Here is a 19618-nt window from a genome sequence, read left to right as displayed (position 1 = left end):
CGCTGCACAGTTCACTTAAAATGCTTAATTTTATGTGGTGTGAAGTTCACCTCAATAAGTTAATATGTTTTGGAATCTGGATTGCTGGCTGCTTTGGCAAAGCTGCCGGAGTTGAGCTGGGTGACCTGTCCCCCCTCTGGGCGAGCCTCCACCCTCACCCAGCCAGTGGTTTATTCACAGCCTGGCCCTGCCAGCACCCGGGTCTGCAGCCCTCTACCCCACCCTGACTACAGCAGGCAGAACGCATCACCCCAACGAAAGCATTTTTTTTTTTTTTTGAGACAGAGTCTCGCTTTGTTGCCCAGGCTATAGTGAGTGCCGTGGCGTCAGCCTAGCTCACAGCAACCTCAATCTCCTGGGCTCAAGCGATCTTCCTGCCTCAGCCTCCCGAGTAGCTGGGACTACAGGCATGCGCCACCATGCCCGGCTAATTTTTTCTGTATATTTTTTAGTTGGCCAATTAATTTCTTTCTATTTTTTTTTTTTTTATGGTAGAGACAGGGTCTCGCTCAGGCTAGTTTTGAACTCCTGACCTTGAGCAATCCTCCGCCTCGGCCTCCCAGAGTGCTAGGATTACAGGCGTGAGCCACCGCGCCCGGCCACCGACGAAAGCATTTCTACATTTTCCAGGCCTGCGAGCGGCCTTGAGTTGCAGTTCTGCTCTGATTTTGTGGTTTTCTCCCTAAACCTCTTGAAGCCACCGCTGGTTGACCGGGGGGCTTGTTTGCGATAGGCCAGCCATGCGGGTCGGGCTGTGCGTGTGGACGTCCAAGGCCATTCGGGGCCATGTACCCTGAGCCTCCGTGTTCCTGCTCTTTCCCAGCCTTTGTGCACACTGCCTTCTCAATCTGTCACCTAAATTTGTCCTTACATCTTAAAAAAAAAATTTTTGAAAATACATCTTTAAATAAAGATAGAATTATACCATAAAATTCACACCTTTGGTGTACAGGTCAGTGATTTTTAGTATGTTCACAACGTTGTGCAACCATCACCACTGTCTAATTCCAGAATACATTCGTCACCGCCAGAAGAAGCCCCATGTCCCTTAGATCTTAGTCCTCATCACTGCTAAGCAGTGTCCCCTACTCTGAGCAAGGCGCCTCTCCTCTTAGTCCCCACGGCCCTGGCGTCTACCCCAGGCCTTATGGCCAGCTGTCGCGTCCATCTCTTGGGTCCATATGTCCGTTAAAATGTCAGCAAATAGCCAAGAGCCTCATGGACACCCTGCCCTGGGACGAGCCCCTGCCACTAAAGGGTTAGCACCAGGGACAGCAGGGACAGAGGGTGGGACCTGGCACCACTGTGCATTCTGATTGGACAGTGATCGTGCTGTGTCAGTTACGGGACTCTGCCTACCCATTCATGACACTTTTCACAGTGTGTTGAAATAGCTCCTTGGCTTCTTTGCCTCCTTGAAAGAGACTAGTAACGTCTAGGAAGGCGGGACCTGGTCCATTTCCTTCACTCCACTCTGATTTAGCGCTATGCCTGGTAAATAATAGGTGCTCGGTAAACGCATAGTCGCTCTAAGCTCAATTTATTAAACTTAATATTTCTTAATGTTAAAATCAATTAAAAACATGTATGTGTTGATTATAAACTTAATTCTACATCTTTGGGCCATTTCAATGAAAAATTCACATCTAGCATCCGTGATTATTTGGAGCACTGGATAAACCCGTAAACAAAAATACACGCACACACACAGCAATTACACAACTTACTGCTTTCGGTGTGGTGGGTGTTTTAGTAGTCGCCGAAACCCCAAATGAAAGAATCATAAAATACAGCAACACGATACGTTAAATTGGAAAATAATATTTTGAATCGATATCCTTAAAAGGACTTAATTCTTTTTTTACTTTGAAATAACATCATCAGACTTGTGAGAAGGTAGCAAGACTAGTACAAAGACCAGATGCATTCCCTTTACCAAGACTCACCTGTTGTTAACGTTTTCCTGTGTGAGTGTGGTGTGTGCGTATTCGTTTTCTTAAGTGTTTTAGAGTAAGTTGAACCCGTGCCTCCTCGCCCCTAAGGACTTCAGTGCGGTACTTTGACAACAGGACATTCTCTTATGTAAGCAGAGTCTAATGATTGAAAATAAGAGATCATCTCGTGCACAGTTCATATTTTAGTGTCCTTTATAGCAGTTCTTCTTTTTCCCAGTTCAAGATACAATCTGGGCTTGCCATTGCATTCAGTTATTCTGGAATAGTTCATAACCTTTCTTGATTTCTCAGGGCATGGAAATTTTTGAAGAGTAAAGGCCAGCTGTTTTGAGGAATGTACCTTAATTTGGGTCTGTCTGATGTTTCTCATGATTAGATTCAGGTTATGATTCTTGGCAGAAGGACTGCGGAAATGATGTTATCTCCTAAAAGGACATTTTTTTTTTTTTTTTTTGAGACAGAGTCTCGCTTTGTTGCCTAGGCTAGAATGAGTGCCGTGGTGTCAGCCTAGCTCACAGCAACCTCAAACTCCTGGGCTCAAGCAATCCTTCTGCCTCAGCCTCCCGAGTAGCTGGGACTACAGGCATGAGCCACCATGCCCAGCTAATTTTTTCTATATATATTAGTTGGCCAATTAGTTTCTTTCTATTTATAGTAGAGACAGGGTCTCGCTCTTGCTCAGGCTGGTTTCGAACTCCTGACCTCGAGCAATCCGCCTGCCTCGGCCTCCCAGAGAGCTAGGATTATAGGTGTGAGCCACCGCGCCCGGCCTTTTTTTTTTTTTTTTTTTTTTTTTTGAGACAGTCTCTTGCTCTGTCACCCGGGCTAGAGTGCAGTGGCGTCATCATAGCTCACAGCAACCTCAAACTCCTGGGCTCAGGTGATCCTCCTGCCTTAGCTTTCTGAGTAGCTGGGACTACAGGTGTGCGCCACCATGTCCAGCTAATTTTTTTTTTCCTAGTTTTGATAAAATCAGTGTCTCGCTCTTGCTCAGGCTGGTCTTGAACTCCTGAGCTCAAGCAGTCTTCCCGACTCAGCCTCCAAGGGTGCTGGTTTTACAGGTGTGAACCACCTCACCCAGACAGGACATTTTCTGTTTTTGAGTTCTGTCACTACTCACGATGGCCTAGAAATGGCATGCTTTTGCCTTCCACCACCTCTTGCCTATAATCCCAGCCCCCAAATTTTGGTCTTTAATTCTCTTCTCCACTCAGAGAACCCAGGACTCCTTACAGAGGAGCCGATTCCAAGTCTTGAGGTAGAAACCAGTCAAACTGCATCTGGAACTTGCTTTAGTTGCCAAAAAGCGAGAATACTTTAAAAAATGTCATAGGCCCTTCTAAAAAATAAATAAATAAATAAACCAGTTTAATGAGACTCCCACAGGCAGGCTGAGGTAGTGATTCAGTGTTTGCTGAATGAATGAATGTGGTGTCACTCAGTTCTCCCGTTAAATAACCTGTAAGTTAGGTTGCCCGCCGATGGCCACTGTCTCTAAAATGAAACAGTATATTTTAAAGTACGCCGGTTCTGTTACAGCTTTGGGAGGTAGGGGTGGAAGTAAACACTATATTACATATTTGCAACCATTAGTGGACACATCCTCCTTCCGGAAACATTAAAATGGTCAAGAATAAAAATGCAAGGAAAGACAGGATTTTCCATTCTGCAGGTGAGGGAACCGGAGCTCCCGAGAGCCAGGTAATAGGCCCGGGTTAATCACGTGATGCCGTCAGATCCTCCCACTTTCTAGCAGAATCGAGTAGCTCTTTAGAAAAAAAAAAGGACTTAAATGGGTGAATTCTACTTTCTGCCTCCAGTGCAAAAAAAGCTCACCCCACTCAGAGCAAAGGTGAAAACAAATAAGAGTAACGGTTCCCTAATTTTTTCAACCTCGGTGAGCTGCCACCCGGCGTTAGTGGCTCCCTGCTGGCTGGCTGCTGCTCCAGTCTGCGGGAAAGCCAGCCCGCCGCCCCTCTGCGCCTCCTGCCCCTCAGTTCGTGGCTCCGAGTCTCCTGTTGAAGGGAGCGTGAGTGCGGCTGCCATCTTGGCCTCGTCCCCTCACCCGGGACCCTCATCCCCCCATCCGATTCTCAGAGGGACCCGCCCTCCTTGTCCCCCCTACCCTTTGCAACCACCCGGCATAACGTGCCTCCTACAGGGTTAAACCCTTCAGCATCAGAGCCTGTGTGGCGTGGCCCCAGTGAGCCACTGCTGCAAGACACATTCCCCAGCCCAGCAGCTCCGGACAGCAAACACTGTCATCTCTCGCCGTGCCTGAAGGCCAGGCGTCAGAGCAGCGTGGCCAGGTGGCTCTGGCTCAGGGTGCCGGGAGGTCGCCATCCTCTGAAGGCTCGACTGGGGCGGGAGGAGCTGCTTCCACGACGGAGCCCTCCCGTGGCTGTTGGCTGGAGACCGCAGTGCCCGGCCACGTGGGCCTCCTGACTTAGGGCTGCTCTCAGCATGGCAGCTGGCTTGCCCCGGGGAGGGCGAGGGAGAGAGCAAGACAGAGTGATCAAGGCAGAAGCTGCCGGCCTGCCGTCGCCACACAGGTGACCGCAGGTAAGCGTTGCTGGTGTGCCAGTGGCGCCCCCCTGCCCGGTGGGGGAGGGGAGGGCCAAGGGAGAGGGGGCAGGTGTGTGAGGGCAGCGGCGTCTGGCATGATGGCAGCATCAGCCAGGCAGGTGCCAGCAGCGGGGGCTTCCTGCCTCCATCTTGGCACCACGGGCGGACCCAGGGTGGGTGCTCACGGTGCCGCAGTGCACTGGGGTTCCTGTGGCCTCCTCGAGGGGAACCGCGTCAGTATAGATCGGCTGGTGGGAGCCAGTGTCAGTGCAGAGACTGGCTCATGGGAACCAGGATCAGTATAGACCCATTGGTGGGAGTCAGGATCAGCATAGGTCTGCTGGTGGGAACCAGTATCAGTGTATGGACCCACTGGTGGGAACAGTATCAGTATGGACCCATTGGTGGCAACCAGGATCAGTATATCAGGATCCTACTGGTGGAAACTGGATCAGGATCAGGATCCTACTGGTAGAAACTGGATCAGGATCAGGATCCTACTGGTAGAAACTGGATCAGGATCAGGATCCCACTGGTGGGATCTATGTCCCCATATAGACCTGGTGGGAACAGTATCAGTACATAGATCCACTGGTGGGAACCACGTGGAAGTGAACCCATTTGTGGGAACTGGTGTGGGCCGCTCGGTAGGAGTTGTATTCACGTGGCTCCATTAGTAGGAACCGCAGCAATATGGGTCTGTTGTTTGTAATGATTTGTTACATATTTACTTACCTTTGTAATTCATTTAGTTGCCTGATTTCTCTCTCGAACCAAAGTTCTCTTTGCTAACATTTCAAATACAACAGTTTCAATGGCATCGCCTTATTAAAAGGTGATGCAAAACCAAATGGCTTAAATAAAGCCCAACTATAACAACAACAACAAAAAAAGACAGAAGCTGCCATGTCTTTGATAACCTAATCTCGGAAGTGACATACAGTCACTTCTGATATGCCCTGGTGGCCACTCTGGTGACCGGCCCTGCTTCGTTGTGGGAGGGCACGACAGGGCATGAACACCAGGCAGTCCGGATCACCGGGGGCGTGTCTGAGGCTGGCTACCACAGAGCCTAACCCAGAGTCGGGACAAAGACGTGGGTGTCTGCAGAGAGCCCGCTGTGCTCCAGGCTTTGAGATTAGGTAGATGTCATTCTCTCCATTTTGCAACTGGGAAACTGGCCCAGCAAGGTTGACTCACTTGTCCAAGGTCACACAGCAAGTGGCAGAACTGGAATTTGAAAGGCAGGAGTCTGCTTCCCTGATCACTTAAGGAAAAAAAGAGAATTACCACGGAGAATTCCAAACATGTACCAAAAAGAATAATATGGCAAAACCCATGTCCTCATCGCCCCGACCTTGTTTCATTTCTGCCCCACCTCCTCTCCCCCAGTCATTCTGAAGCAGAGTGTAGAGATCACATCAAATGTAAGCATTTTGATGTTACCTCTAAAAGACAGGAATCGTTTTTAAAAACAAAACCACAACAGAATTTTCTCTACTTTCAACCTCTAAAATTTTAAAATAATTGATGATACTCAAATGTCACAAAATATCCAACTGGTGTCCAAGTATCCTTGATTATCTCATAGCTTTTTACTACTCATTTGTTTGAACAATTGAAACAACGTCCACACGTTGTGGTTGGTTGCTGTATATGATCCTTTTTACTGTGTAGGTTTCCAAGCCCTCTCCTCCCCTCTTCTCCCTCACTCCCTCCCCCTCCTCTTATTTAAAAAAATTAATTTTTTGCTTTGCAGCTGATCTTTTTTTCTCTACAGCTTGCAGATTGCATCCCTGCAGCATCCGTTAATATTTTCCTTGGTCCCCTGCATTTCTTGTGAGTGAGCAGTGAGAGCTAGAGGCTCGAAGTGATTCAGTGTGATTTTTTGGTGGTGGTGGTGGTGGTGGTGGTGGTGGTGGTGGTGGAGGAACATTCTGGCTTCAAAGCTGGGCTGCATCCCTCCGTTGGGAGGCTCCTAACCTAATCGTGTCTCCATAGCTGCTGGGGCTTCACGCCCCCATCCTGGAATTCTTTAGGGATTGTGACATGGTGGTGTTCTGACTCTATCATACCGTCCTCATTTGTGAGCCAGGGTGATCCAGAAAGAGAAACTCCCCTTAGCAAATATTTAGTCATCACAAGCTGCACTTTGTAGCGAAGGGACACAATGCATGCTCGATTCCTTCCCTTCGTTACTAAGTTTGGAAGTGATGAGTTATTAATAGTTCCCCCACACCACTCAGGAGGTGACCGGTGAGGGTTTTTTTTTTTAAGTATCACATGAACTCACGGATGAAGACATATTCTTATAGCTACTCAAATTGTCCCTTCTTTGGCCACTGGGAACCTCTTCCAGTTGGCTTCTGAGCCTCGAGGTGTCTCTGGCAGCCTCCCTGCCATCCGGGCTGTTCCGAGGTCCTGGTGCGCATTTGTACCCGGAATCCCCATTTCTCCAGGGAGCCCCGGCCCCTTGGAGTGGAGACTGGCGTTCAGAGGCCGCCATCTGGGGTCGCCTGTTGCGTTAGCTGTCGGGGTCCGCGGTTAAGTCCCATGATCCAGGATTCTGGGGGCAGCCTCGGAATTCTGGGCTGAGAGCGAGCAGGGGGACGGGGCCTTGTTTTGACTCTGCCGGAGCAGCTGCCACCCCATAGGGCACCGCCGTGCAAACACTGCCGCCCTGCAAACTGGGAAAGGCAACCCCTCCTGGGGCAGACGCAACCCTGCCAGGCAGGCAGCCGGGGAGGGGAGGGGGGCGATTTCAGCACTCACATCCCCACCCCTGCCCCTGCCGAGTGCCCTGGCACAGTGCAGCACCTGCCTGCGTCGTGTGGTGGCTCTTTGCTCCAACTCTGGGCAGTCCTTGTCCCCTCTCTGAGCACCAGTGTCCTGATCTCTATAAAATAGCTCAATGCCCCTTCCTATCGCTTACTTTCTTTGGGCTCATTTGTTCCAAGAGAGATGTTATGGGTTGAACTGCGTCTTCCCACGAAGGTATGTCGAAGTCCTAACCCTCTCAGACACGCCTGGCCTCGAGAGCGGTGAGAGGAGACATTTCTGCCGTCTCAAGTCACCCAGCGACTGGCAGCTTCATGGCGCCGCGGCGCAGCTGCCCGGGGAAGGAACACAGCAGGGACTGCATTTCTCCACACCTGCCAGCGTGGCCCCTGCAGACTCTCGGCCCCGCCCACCTGCTAAGTCAGAGTCTTCATTTTAACACATCCCCCACGATTAGTACGTGAAGCCCGGAGTTCTCCAAAGAGAGATGGTGGCGTGGCTACTCCCCGATGCAAAGGCATCCTGATGCCATTGAACACTGGCTGCCCGCCAGGCGGGATCCTGAGCTGTCGCCGTGCGGTATTACTCTTTTGTGGATTCCCCAGGAGCGCGGTGAGGCCGGCGTGCTGTGTACGGCCGGTCCACACGGACTGCGACTGAATGGCGCCCCCTGGGGGTGTGCAGCACAGCAGCAGCTCCGGCTCGGATCGTTCCCTCTGACGGATGAGGAAACTGGGTCACACAGGTCCTCGGGGGTGGAGCTGGGTCTGAACTTGTCCCTTGGGCCCTCTACTCACTGTCACCTGCCCTGCAGCCGCTTGCTTAGGGAAAGCAGGTGAAGTCAAGGCCTTTCCTTCTCAAGTTGCTCTCTTCCCTTCTTTGTAAAACTTGTGGTAAAATATATGTGATATAAAAATTAACTGTTTTGTAATCCTAGCACTCTGGGAGGCCGGGGCAGGAGGATCACTCAAGGTCAGGAGTCCGAAACCAGCCTGAGCAAGAGCGAGACCCTGTCTCTACTAAAAATAGAAAGAAATTAATTGGCCAACTAAAAATATATATATACAAAAAATCAGCCGGGCATGGTGGCGCATGCCTGTAGTCCCAGCTACTCGGGAGGCTGAGGCAGCAGGATTGCTTGAGCCCAGGAGTTTGAGGTTGCTGTGAGCTAGGCTGACGCCACTGCACTCTAGCCTGGGCAACAAAGTGAGACTCTGTCTCAAAAAAAAAAAAAAAAAAAATCAACCGTTTTAATAAGTGTACAGTTCAGTAGCATTTAGGACTTTCATAGTGTCCTGCAACCTTCACCACCGTCTAACTCCAGAACATTTTCATCAGCCCCGCACCCACCAAGCGGTCACTCCCCATTCCCCCCAGCCCTGAGCAGCCACTGACCTGCTCTCTGTCTCCGCAGATTGGCCCGTTCTGGACGTTTCACAGAAATGGGATCACACGACATTTGACCCTTCGTGTCTGGCTTCTTTCACTTAGCACAGTGTCTTCAGGGCCCATCCACGTTGCAGTCTGCATCAGAGCTTCATGCCTTTGTGTGTTCTTATTGTGGTCCAATATGCACAGCATGAACTTACCATTTTCAAGTGGACAGTCAGGGGCATTAAATGCATTCATACTGTTGTGCCACCGTCACCGCCGTCGGTCTCCAGACCTTTCTATCTTGTCCCCCTGAAACTCCCTCGTCTGTCCCCATTAACACTAACGCCCGAGATCCCCTACCCCAGTCCTCGGTGATCTCTCTGCTGCGTTCTGTGACTTCGGCTATTCCAGGTACCTCACGTAAATGGAATCGTACAACACCTGTCCTTTTGTGCCTGGATTCTGTCACACGGCTTCATGTTTTTCAGGTGTGTCCAGTCGTAACGTGTCAGAGTGTCATGTTTTCATAGATGAATGAACACCCTGTTGCATGGACAGACCACGTCTTGTGTCTCCACCCACCCTCGGATAGGCATTTGGAGTTTTCTCACCTTTTGGCAATTGTGACTCATGCTGCAGCGGGCACTGTGCACACATTTTTGTTTGGATACCTGTTTTCAGTTCTTCGGGGCCCCCTGTTTAAAGCAATGGGGGAAACCCTGGAGCTTCTGCTAAAAACACGTGGTCCGGAAGCCCAGAGCGTCGGGGAGTGGACGACAGGCCGTGGCTGGACTGTGCGGGTGCCGGGCGGGTCTGCCTGGGTGCTGGTTCCTCTGCAGCTCCCAGGCTGGGGCGTGGGGGCGAGGATCTGCACACAGGCAGCACGAGCAGCGGCGGCCCTGACCGTCCCCGTTGGCTCATGCTTCCCTTCTGATGCCCAGCATACCCAGCCTCTTAAGTCGGGAGGTCTCTTTAAAAAGAAATAAAGAACAGAAACAAGAGGGAAAAACTGTGGTGACCAGAGGGAAGTCTGTTCTTTTATTCACTTCCACACGCGAACCTCTTAACGCGCTGGCCTTTGGATGGAATCTGCAAGCACCTGGCATCAGCCTCGGCTCTGACATCCCAGCAGTCCCCAAACCCGGTCCCACGCCCTGCTGTCGGGAGAGTTAGAGGATGTGCTGTCGTTGGACGCATACAAGCCAGAACCGGGAAGGGACATGGAGCTGTTGTCGCAGCTGGGTCATTTTATTGTTTTTGTTTTTTTGTTTTTTAGTTTTTTTGAGACAGAGTCTCACTCTCTTGCCTGGGCTAGAGTGAGTGCCATGGCGTCAGCCTGGCTCACAGCAACCTCAAACTCCTGGACTCAAGCGATCCTCCTGCCTCAGCCTCCCGAGTAGCTGGGACTACAGGCATGCGCCACCATGCCCGGCTAATTTTTTCTATATACTTTTAGTTGGCCAATTAATTTCTTTCTATTTTTAGTAGAGACAGGGTTTCGCTCCTACTCAGACTGGTTTCGAACTCCTGACCTTGAGCGATCCTCCCGCCTCGGCCTCCCAGAGTGCTAGGATTACAGGCGTGAGTTAATCTTGAAAATGGGATAGAGGAGGCTCTTCAGTTGTCCCGGGTCACCTGGGGGTCTTGTTAAAATGCGGATTCTGGCTCAGGGGTCTGGGGTGGGGCCTCGGGTCCTGCTAGCAAGCACCCAGGATGGGTGGAGGGGACAATGGGTGAAGTGACAGGATGTATTTCTCCCGGGCAAATGCCATCTTCGCTGTCTCCCCCAGCACTTGGGGTCCCCTTGCCCCCGGGACCTTCGTAGCGGTGCGCCACTGTCAGCGGAGAAGCCACCTGAGTGTGAGTGGGTGTCAGGGCTGAAGACAGAAATAGCAATGCCCTACTCATTTTGAGCAATGGGGGAAAAACACCCGTCTAACAGAGGACATCCAAAAAGAGCATCCCTGGTCACAGGCTTTTCTCTTTCTTCTCAAAAATCTCGACTATTACTGAGGCAAGCAATCAGTAGAGTGACATTAGCCACAGTCACTGGAGGTCTCCCCCCGACCCGGCATGGTGGGTATTTTATCTCCCAGCAGCCCAGGCGTCCGAGGTGGACGCTGTCCTCCTGTTGTACACGTGCGGCACAGCGTGGTTCAGCGCCTTGCCCGGGACCATGTGCCAGCAGGGATGGGCCGGCGCCTGGATCCGGACTCACTGGACCACTGGGGAGGGTTGGGCATTTGTAGTCCACAGAAGGGCGGCCCCACCCCCTTTTTTTGTGGCCGACCAGCTGGCAAACCCAGAAGAAAGGAAACTGCTTTCTGGAATTTTCCTCATGCATCCAGCTGTGATGGCCAGTTACTCAATTGGGGATTTTTAGGTCTGAAATTTTTTGTTTATTGGTTGGTTTTTTTTGTTTTGTTTTGTTTTGTTTTTTTTTAGCACAGATGGGCTACCTAGCACCCAGAATATCAACCGTGGGCGCGGTTTATTCTGAACAGCGTCTTGTCTCCATGCAAAGTCGACGCTGCTTCTGCCGGCTACTTTCTTTTTCTACTATTTCATTCAAATTTACATAAAAGTACAGAGAAGCATGAAGCTGACCTTCCCGTTGCTCCAGTGGGCACCAGCCCACGCCGGCCCGTGGCATCCTCACCCCCGTCCATCCACTCCCCACGCCCGCATGACTCTGAAGCCAGTTCTAGACGTCATCGCAGATGCTTTCTTTTTAGGAGCAAAGGGGAGGGTTGGACATTTACAGTCCAAGAGGGAAAACCAAGAGGGAAAAATAATCAGTGATCCCCAACCTTTTGGCACCAGGGACCGGTGTCATGGAAGACAGTTTTCCCACGGACTGTGGGTGGGGGGTAGGTAGGGCGTGGTGGGGCTGGCAGTGATGGGTTAGGAAACGGGCCACCAACCGGTACCCGGCCACGGCGCCGGGGTGGGGGGGGCCGTTGGGGACCACAGGTAATGCTCAGACCTTCACCATACTGACAGGCAGGAAGCCTTCCAGAATGTCTGAAAGATGACAGAAAATTGAACATGATGGTGTTTGAATTCAACTTGGACATGGTCTTAAAAACCAGAGTGCAGTTTTCAAAGTAATTTAAACAAATAAAAGGCAACTTTTTAAAATGCTGTTAGATCACTGCTGAATTTAGGATGAATCAAGTCCCCCCCCACCCCCCACAAGTGAAACCTGCTGTAGGAGTAGAGGAAAGGTGGCGTGCGTGCGTCTGGACGCCGCGCCCTCCCTAGCTGACTGTCTAGATGGACGCCCCCACCTGATCCATCCACCTTTATAATTTGGGATCTGTTTTTCTAGGGCAGTTTGCGGTTTACAGATAAATTGAGGAGAAAGTACAGAGGATTCCCATATAGTCCCCTTCTCTCTGTCGGTTCCCCTTCACATCTTGCATTAGCGTGGTCTGTTTGTTGCAACTGATGAGCCACAGTGCACAGCAACACAGCAGGGCTCACTCTCGGTGGTGTGCATTCTGTGAGTTTTGACCGGCGCACAGTGACACGCATCCAGCACGACAGTGTCGCACAGAGCAGTTTCACGGCCTTAAAAATCCCCTGTGGCCCACCTGTTCAACCCTCCCTGTACCACCCTGGAGCCCCCCTGGCCACCCCCGACCTTTGTACTGTCCCCATGCTTTGGCCTTTTCCAGAAGGTTGTGTGGCTGGGATCAGCCAGTAGGCAGCCTTTTCAGATGGGCTTCTCTCACTGAGCAATACGCGCTCAGGGTTCCCCAGGCCTTTCTGTGGTTTGATAGGTCATTTCTTTGTAGTGTTGAATGACGTTCTCTAGTCCGGAGCTGCCACAGTTTACCTACTCCTCTGTCAAAGGACTCCTTAGTTGCTTCTGAGGTTTGGCATTTATGAGTAAAGCTGCTGTGAACATTTGTATGTTGCTTTTTGTGCAGACAGAAGTTTTCTTCTTTTTTGTCTGAGACAGGATCTCGCTCTGTTGCCCAGAAAAGAGAACAGTGGCATCATCACAGCTCAATGCAACCTCAGACTTCTGGGATTAAGTGATCCTCCTGCATCAGCCTCCCAAGCAGTGGGGACTGTAGGCACATATCACCATGCCCAGCTAATTTTTCTGTTTTTTGTGTGTGTAGAGATGGGGCCTTGCTTGTGCTCAGGCTGGCCTCAGACTCCTGGCCTCAAGCGATACTCCTGCCTTGGCCTCCCAAAGTGCTGGGATTACAGGTGTGCCACAACTCCTGGCTGTGGACATGAGTTTTCATCTCATTTGGGTAAATACTGAGGAGTGTGACTGCTGGATTGTGTCACATGTGACTTGACTGAGAGTGACTTGCAAAGATTTGTCTTTGGTAAGTGGCTTTGAACAGGAACAATTTTTAAATTAAGGTGTAGTGTCTATCAAGTAAAGCTCACTTGTCACAGTGCACGGTCCCATGAATCTCACACACGTGTGCATGCAAGATCAAGATCCGGGGCAACCCCAGCACCCAGAAGGCTCCCCTGGGCCCCTGCCCGGCACCACCCGCCTCACCACCCCCAGAGGCAACACGGTCCTGACTTCCAGCACCATCCTTTGGTTCTGCCGGGCAGGTGGCAACCACCCTGCAGCTTTTGAAAGTAGATTTTTGGGGGGATGAGAGCAGGTAGGGGGAGTTTGTTTCATTTGGGTTTGTTTCGAGTGACTGGTGCCTAATTTCGTCACCGGATCTTTCTTGCGCGTCTGGAGCGGGAGTGGGCACGCGCTCTGGGTAAATATTTTCGGCTTTGCAGGCCAGCGAGTGGGTGGGTGTGGCCGTGCCCCACCGAAGCTTTATGCACAGAAGCAGGCCGTGGGCCGGGTTTGGCCCTTGGGTTGCAGTTTGCTGGGCCGGGTACAGAGCCTCGCTTTTCCTTTGTGCGGCCCCTGTCCGGGCCCCACCCCAGTCTGTGATCCTGGTGTCCCGTGCACAGCGTAAGACGTCCCCAGGTGACTTTCATGCGTGTTGCAGGCTGAGAGCTCACTGCGTGTCCCTCCAGGGAGGACGGCAGTGGGCGTTCTGGGGTCCAGAACTGTGCAAATGGATACACAGAGGAGAGCCGAGCAAAAGCCCACTAGGAGTCTCCCCATCTTGACACTTCCAGTAATTTCGTTTACCCCTTTCAATATCGTGTCATTTTCTCTCCCTGAGGTGACAGGCTCTGCCTGGCTGGCGTGGGGGCGGGCGTTGGACACTGAGCAGAGAACGCCACCTGTTAAAGTGGGGCATGATGCAGGTCCATTCTGGGGAATACAGGGGGGTTCAGGAATCTTGGGGGATCCCCGCACGATGAAAAGAAGGCCCCTCGGGAGTGAAAGAGAGAAAGTTGTGGTCGTAGGGGGAATTTTACAGTTTGGCTCTTAGTGGTGGAACCGCTTGGCGCCGCGCTGAGGGCTGAGATGGTGACAGCTATTGCCCACGACCAAGCATGTTGCGTGTTTCTGGCACTTCACACGTGCCACCTTCACGCTGTCTTCTCAGCGTCCTAGCAAGTAGTTTTTGGCATTCCCATTTTGCAGAAGAGGAGACTGAGGCATTGCAGGCTTATGTAGCTTAGGGAAGGCCATGGAGCTACTCAGAGCTTGGAGCCTGGACCCTGGTGGCCCAGCACCCAAGCTCACGAAGCTCGTGGCCGTGACCGTTGTGCTGTCTGCCTCTCAAGGGGGGACCTCCGGGGTGGGGGTGGGGTTCGGAAGCCAGTGGTGCTGAGAAGTGAAGGTGCTGGTGGCACACGTGTGTGCTCTGCACTGCCAAGGTGGCTGGTGGACAGTGGACCCCATGGTGGGGAAGAGTAAATGGGCTTGAGCCACGGCCTTCAAAACTCTCAAAAGTAGAAAACTGCTCTGAGGCCACGGTAGTATGAGCCGGGGCACAGGCCGGCCAACTCCAGATGTGGACCAGGTGGGGGCTTGGAAGGAGCCGAGGGCAACCTGCGTGAGACAGGACTGAGGCAACATTTTCAAGCGAGACAGGCATCCTGTCCACTTGCTTTGGGCTTTGTTTGAATAATAGTAACACCTTCCGTTTAGTCAGTCAGGACTCAGCTAAGTGGAAGCGTCCAATAATTGGAATTTTTTTCTGCATTTTGGGAAAACCAGACAAAAACAGAAAAGAAGTAGGTGGGCAGGGGATTTATTTGAACACATTCACTTCCAGGTTTTACCTGGATCAGTGCACACTTGCATCATGCTCTGACCTCTTTTAAAAGCTATATATATATTTTTTTTTTTCCATCAATGTCGTTCTACAAAGAGGACAGATGTTTCCATTGATCCTAACTGAACTGATTACAAGATTCAACACAACAAATGTATCTGCCAGGAATCTAGAACGCCAGGTGCTATTGGGGCTACAAAATATCTTAAACAGGGGCTGAACCCTTGAAGAACTTTTAGTCGTTGTAATAATATTCACTTGCCTTCAGGGGCAAGGTGCAAAATTGTATTCAGACAGTTGACAAATTCTCAATGTGGTTTAAGGGGAAAAAGGTATGAGACTCCCAAGAGTCTTATCTTCTGGAACATGCTGGGCCATTTTGAAGTTCTGCATGACCACGTCTGATTATTAAATGCTGGGTGCACTTTCTGGGCTGGTTTTCACCCAGGCCACCAGGAGGCCTCTCGTCTGAAACACATAGGTGAGAGCTGTTCTGGTGAAAACTCTTCCTTGGGAACACCAGGAGTACATGCAAAAGTCACTATAGATCCCGCTTCTGAATCTTTGCTAATGTTCCCTTGGGTGTCAGAAACCCTGCCATTTTATAGGCGCCTAGGGTTTGCTTACTCGGACCCTGTTTCTTCTTGGGGAGAATGCACACGATCTTTCTCTGGCAGCTCTGCCCTGGGCCTCTCTAGCCACCCCATCCTGCCTCTCACTTGAAGCTCATGATATTTTGGAACTCTAATCCAGAGGTTGCAAGCTGCCAGCGTGCAGGCCAGTGAGAAACATAGCCTGTGATGTTTTATTAAAACAAGTAGTTGCCATCATTTAAAAATCAAGATTTCCCATTGCAAGTCTGGATTTCTGGCTTCTTGTGAGGATCTCGGCTCCGGCAGTGCTGGGTCTGGTTTGCACAGTTGCCTGGTCTGACAAAAGTCGCCCCCACTCCTTCCTGCTCCTCCCCAGCACTGAGCTGCTGTTTGCACTGCCGTCCACCGCAGGGCTGACGCTGTTGTTTTCTTGATTGTAGTTGAGTATTGTTCTCTCTTCGTGTGCACTATCAAAACTGGGGGACCACAGACAGAAACAGAAAGCCCTGAGTGTCTTCTGTCTGGCCTACCTCACCCCCTGCCTGACCGCTGTAAGCATTTATCTGCTCTAGATAATTCAGTGACCCTTTAAATGAAAAGGGTCCAAGCTCTTCTTTCAGACTCACTACAAAATGCAAGAAAGCACCTGGTGTAGGATAAGCACGTTCCCCCTGGCGGGCTGTCTTCTTTCTGACCAGGTCTGTGTCTAAAGGCGCAGTGAACAAGAGCCGTCTTGCCCCAGGTTAGATGTCAACATCCAAGTGCACCATCGATTCACCTGTCACTGTCATTTCCCTCTGTCCAGGAACACCCGTTCCCCGATGACACGAGACGGCTGCCCCGTGGGCTGCGCGTGAGCTCGGCGCTCAGAGACTAGCGGGAAAACCCAACCTTTACCTTTGGGGAACTGCTCCTTGTCGCTGCTCAGAGGGAAGGCAGCAATCACCGTCACATTCACTTCAAATGTGACTGTGTTTCAAGTAGGGCGCATGATATTAGGAGCCGAGTTAAGGGGAAAGTACTGGATTCTTCGAGGGGGAGAAAAAAAGGTTTCAGCCTAAAATGCACGGGGACAACATCCCATTGAGCAATGCTGACAGCGCCGGGCAGGTCTGAGAGGCGGGCTGTGGGCAGCAACTGTCCTCTTAGCGCTCGGAGTGAGGGCACCATCTGGGCTCTTTCCTAGGCACCCCCTGGCCACCTTTTTCCACCTGTTTTTCCGAGTGAGCGCCATCGTCACCTACGTGTGCTGCGACTGGTTCAGCAGGAGCTTTGTGGGCTGCTTTGTCACTGTGCTTCTCCTGCTGTCCTTGGACTTCTGGTCTGTGAAGGTGAGGCCCTCGCCCGTGATGTCGCCACTCCTGAGACGCTTGCTTCCGGAGGGGGATGTCCCCACTGAGTGTGGGACCAAGAGGTGCTTTGGTTCCGAATGCTGAGGCATGCTTTAAGTATGCCAAGCCAGTGTCACTTAAAGTTTGGTGTTTAATAAGTGGCTTTCAGGTGTCAACTGCCACGACTGCACGCGCGTATATGATGAAGGCGACAACCCCATGTGGGTTTGGATTTTTTGGTAAAATTTACGTATATATATAATATATTGAAAACATAACATGAATATAAAAATGCATGTATCTGGGGGGGAGGAGTGTGTGTCACATTGTAAAGTAAGCTTAGTTAAAATGCCTCAAAATCTAATTGGAGACACCACTGCAGCTCAAGGCTCTTTTCTTCCTGCCCCAGTACAAGTGTGACGGGAACTGGTGACTTTTACTTCAATTGTCAACACGGTGGTGGCGACTCTTTGCCTAGGGCCCGCCTGTAGTCACTCTGTCCGTTGTCCCTAGAACGTGACGGGCAGACTCATGGTGGGCCTCCGCTGGTGGAACCAGATAGACGAGGACGGGAAGAGCCACTGGGTGTTCGAAGCCAGGAAGGTATTCTCCTCTCGAGCCCCGTGCACGGCTGATTTCCGCCCAGACCCCTGCTCCTGCAGCTCCGCTGAGACGCGCATAGCGAAAGCGGGTGCCAGGCAGGGGACAGCGGGAGCGTGCTCGCGTGCGGCCGTTCCTGCTCGTTTCGAAAATGCAATCGCTTTCCCGCGACAGGTCTCTCCAAACGCCATGGCGGCCACGGAGGCGGAAGCCCGCATCTTCTGGCTCGGCCTCATCATCTGCCCCGTGATCTGGATCGTCTTCTTCTTCAGCACCCTGTTCTCCCTGAAGCTGAAGTGGCTGGTGAGGCGGCGGCGCCTGCTCGCGGACGCTGCTTTCCCATCTCTGCGCGGCCAGCGGCTGCGGGGAGGGCCTGGGTCGCTGTTTGTTGCCGATGGATGGGTCAGTTGTAACGACTGTGTCCAGATATAATTGGCGTCCCTTAGGATCCGTCCGTTGAGTGTGTACGAGTCAGTGGCTTCTCGTGTAGTCACGGAGGTGTGTGGCCTTCGCCACAGGCAATTGTAGGGTATTTTCATCACCCGTAAAAGAAAGGCTGCACCCTTTAGCTGTCATCCCTGCACCTGTTCCCCCACCCCCAACGCCTGGCACCCAGTACTCTTTCTGGCTCTACAGATATAAGTGGGATCACGTCCCGTGTGGGCTCTGCGACCGGCTTCTCTCGCTGAGCACGTTTCGAGGTGCATCCGTGCTGGGGCACGAATCAGCCCTCACTGCTTTTCACTACGGCTGAGTAATGTCCATTCTGTGAAGAGGCCACGCTGCATTCATCCATTTGTCAGCTGATGGCCATTTGGTTGTTTCTGCCTTTTGGCTCTTAGCAGTAATGCTGATAAGGAGTTTTTCTAAAAAAAGAATATGACATTCTACCTTGGACAGGAAGCTCCCCTAGGTAGGAATAAGTGAGCCTCTGAGGTCTGAAATTTTATTCCGGAGGTATCACAATTCATCGCCCTGCTCCAGCCCATTCAGTGAGAACACAGAATACCCGTAGAGAGTAAAACGACACTGTGGTTAGGAGCGAGGGCGCTGGAGCTTGGATCCTGGTCGAGCACACTCCAGCTCTGTGACCTGGCGCAGCTTTCGTTTTTCTGCGCTTGGATTTCCTCCCTGTAACACGGGATGACGATGGCAGCAGGCTCTTGGGTGGCTGATGGCTCGGCGGCGTCCACAAGCATTTCTAAGTGCTCGGGAGAGGTCGGCTGTTACCGTCATTAGGCGTAGGCCAGAGCCGGTCTCTCGGTTTGGGAGGAACATTTCTGTGAACGCTCTTGAAAGTGACCTTGCTCTGTCTGCACGCAGGCTCTCGTGATCGCTGGGATTTCTCTCCAAGCTGCGAACCTGTACGGCTACATCCTCTGTAAGATGGGAGGAGAGAGTGACCTCAGCAAAGTCACGGCCAGTTTTCTGTCCCAGACGGTATTCCAGACGGTGAGTCGCTGAGGTCCAACTCTTGGGCCTCTCCCCTCCAGGTGCTCAAAGTACAGGGGGCCTGTTGGCAACTGCAGTTTGCAGTGTCTTACATTGCAGGCTGCCATGGTTTTGTTCTTGTAATTGTAGTGAAAGACATATAAAGTTTACCATTTTAAAGTATACAGTTCAGTAGCATTAAGTACATTCACATTGTCATGCAACCATCACCACCATCCGTCTTCCCAAACTGAAGCTCAGTACCCATTAAACATTAACTCCCTGTTTTCTCCTCGCCCGGCCTCTGGCAACCTCCGTTCTATTAGGTCCCTAAATATGAAATGTCTGACTTCCAATCAGGTGGTTAGTTTATTATGTCTCAAACAAGAAACAGTACAGTTAGTCAAAGGATGCACCTGAACTATAGACACAGTTCTGCTATCTTACCGGTGGCTTGTCTATGCCAGCAGCGAAGAAGCCTGGAGAGCGAGTGGTGATGAAATCACAAAAGGTGTCTTCCACGGCTTGTTGAGAGTGGAATATTCTTTCTTGCAATAAGTGGTCCAAAGCCTGGAAGAAGTGGAAGTCACTTGGTGCAAGGTCTGGGTGAACACGGTGGATGATAGAGAGTTTCCAAGTCCAGCCTCTACAGTTTGCGCAGCGTTGTTTTCTACGACATGTGGTCTTGCAAGAGGACTGGCCTGTCTCTACTGACCAATCTTGGCTACTTAATCACAAGCATCATCATCATTTCATCCAGTTGGTTGCAGTAGACATCTGCTGTCATGGGCTGACCAGGTTTCATGAAGCTGTAGTGG

General features: G+C 51.4%; 1 protein-coding gene across 2 annotated transcripts in view; it reads left to right on the top strand.

The window, feature by feature from the left end:
• Positions 1–19618, top strand: part of TVP23A (trans-golgi network vesicle protein 23 homolog A) — a 32617-nt gene that overhangs the window by 10572 nt on the left and 2427 nt on the right. For both annotated transcript variants that reach the window (XM_020281451.2, XM_012785009.3), the window contains exons 3-6: positions 16625–16769; positions 17283–17372; positions 17544–17672; positions 18693–18821. In XM_020281451.2, coding sequence (XP_020137040.1) covers positions 16625–16769; positions 17283–17372; positions 17544–17672; positions 18693–18821 — 493 coding nt within the window. The remainder of the gene's footprint in view (positions 1–16624; positions 16770–17282; positions 17373–17543; positions 17673–18692; positions 18822–19618) is intronic.

Source organism: Microcebus murinus, chromosome 19 (assembly GCF_040939455.1).
Source record: "Microcebus murinus isolate Inina chromosome 19, M.murinus_Inina_mat1.0, whole genome shotgun sequence".
Taxonomy (NCBI): domain Eukaryota; kingdom Metazoa; phylum Chordata; class Mammalia; order Primates; family Cheirogaleidae; genus Microcebus; species Microcebus murinus.
Note: the sequence above shows the minus strand (reverse complement) of the source record. Positions and strands in the feature narration are given on the sequence as shown.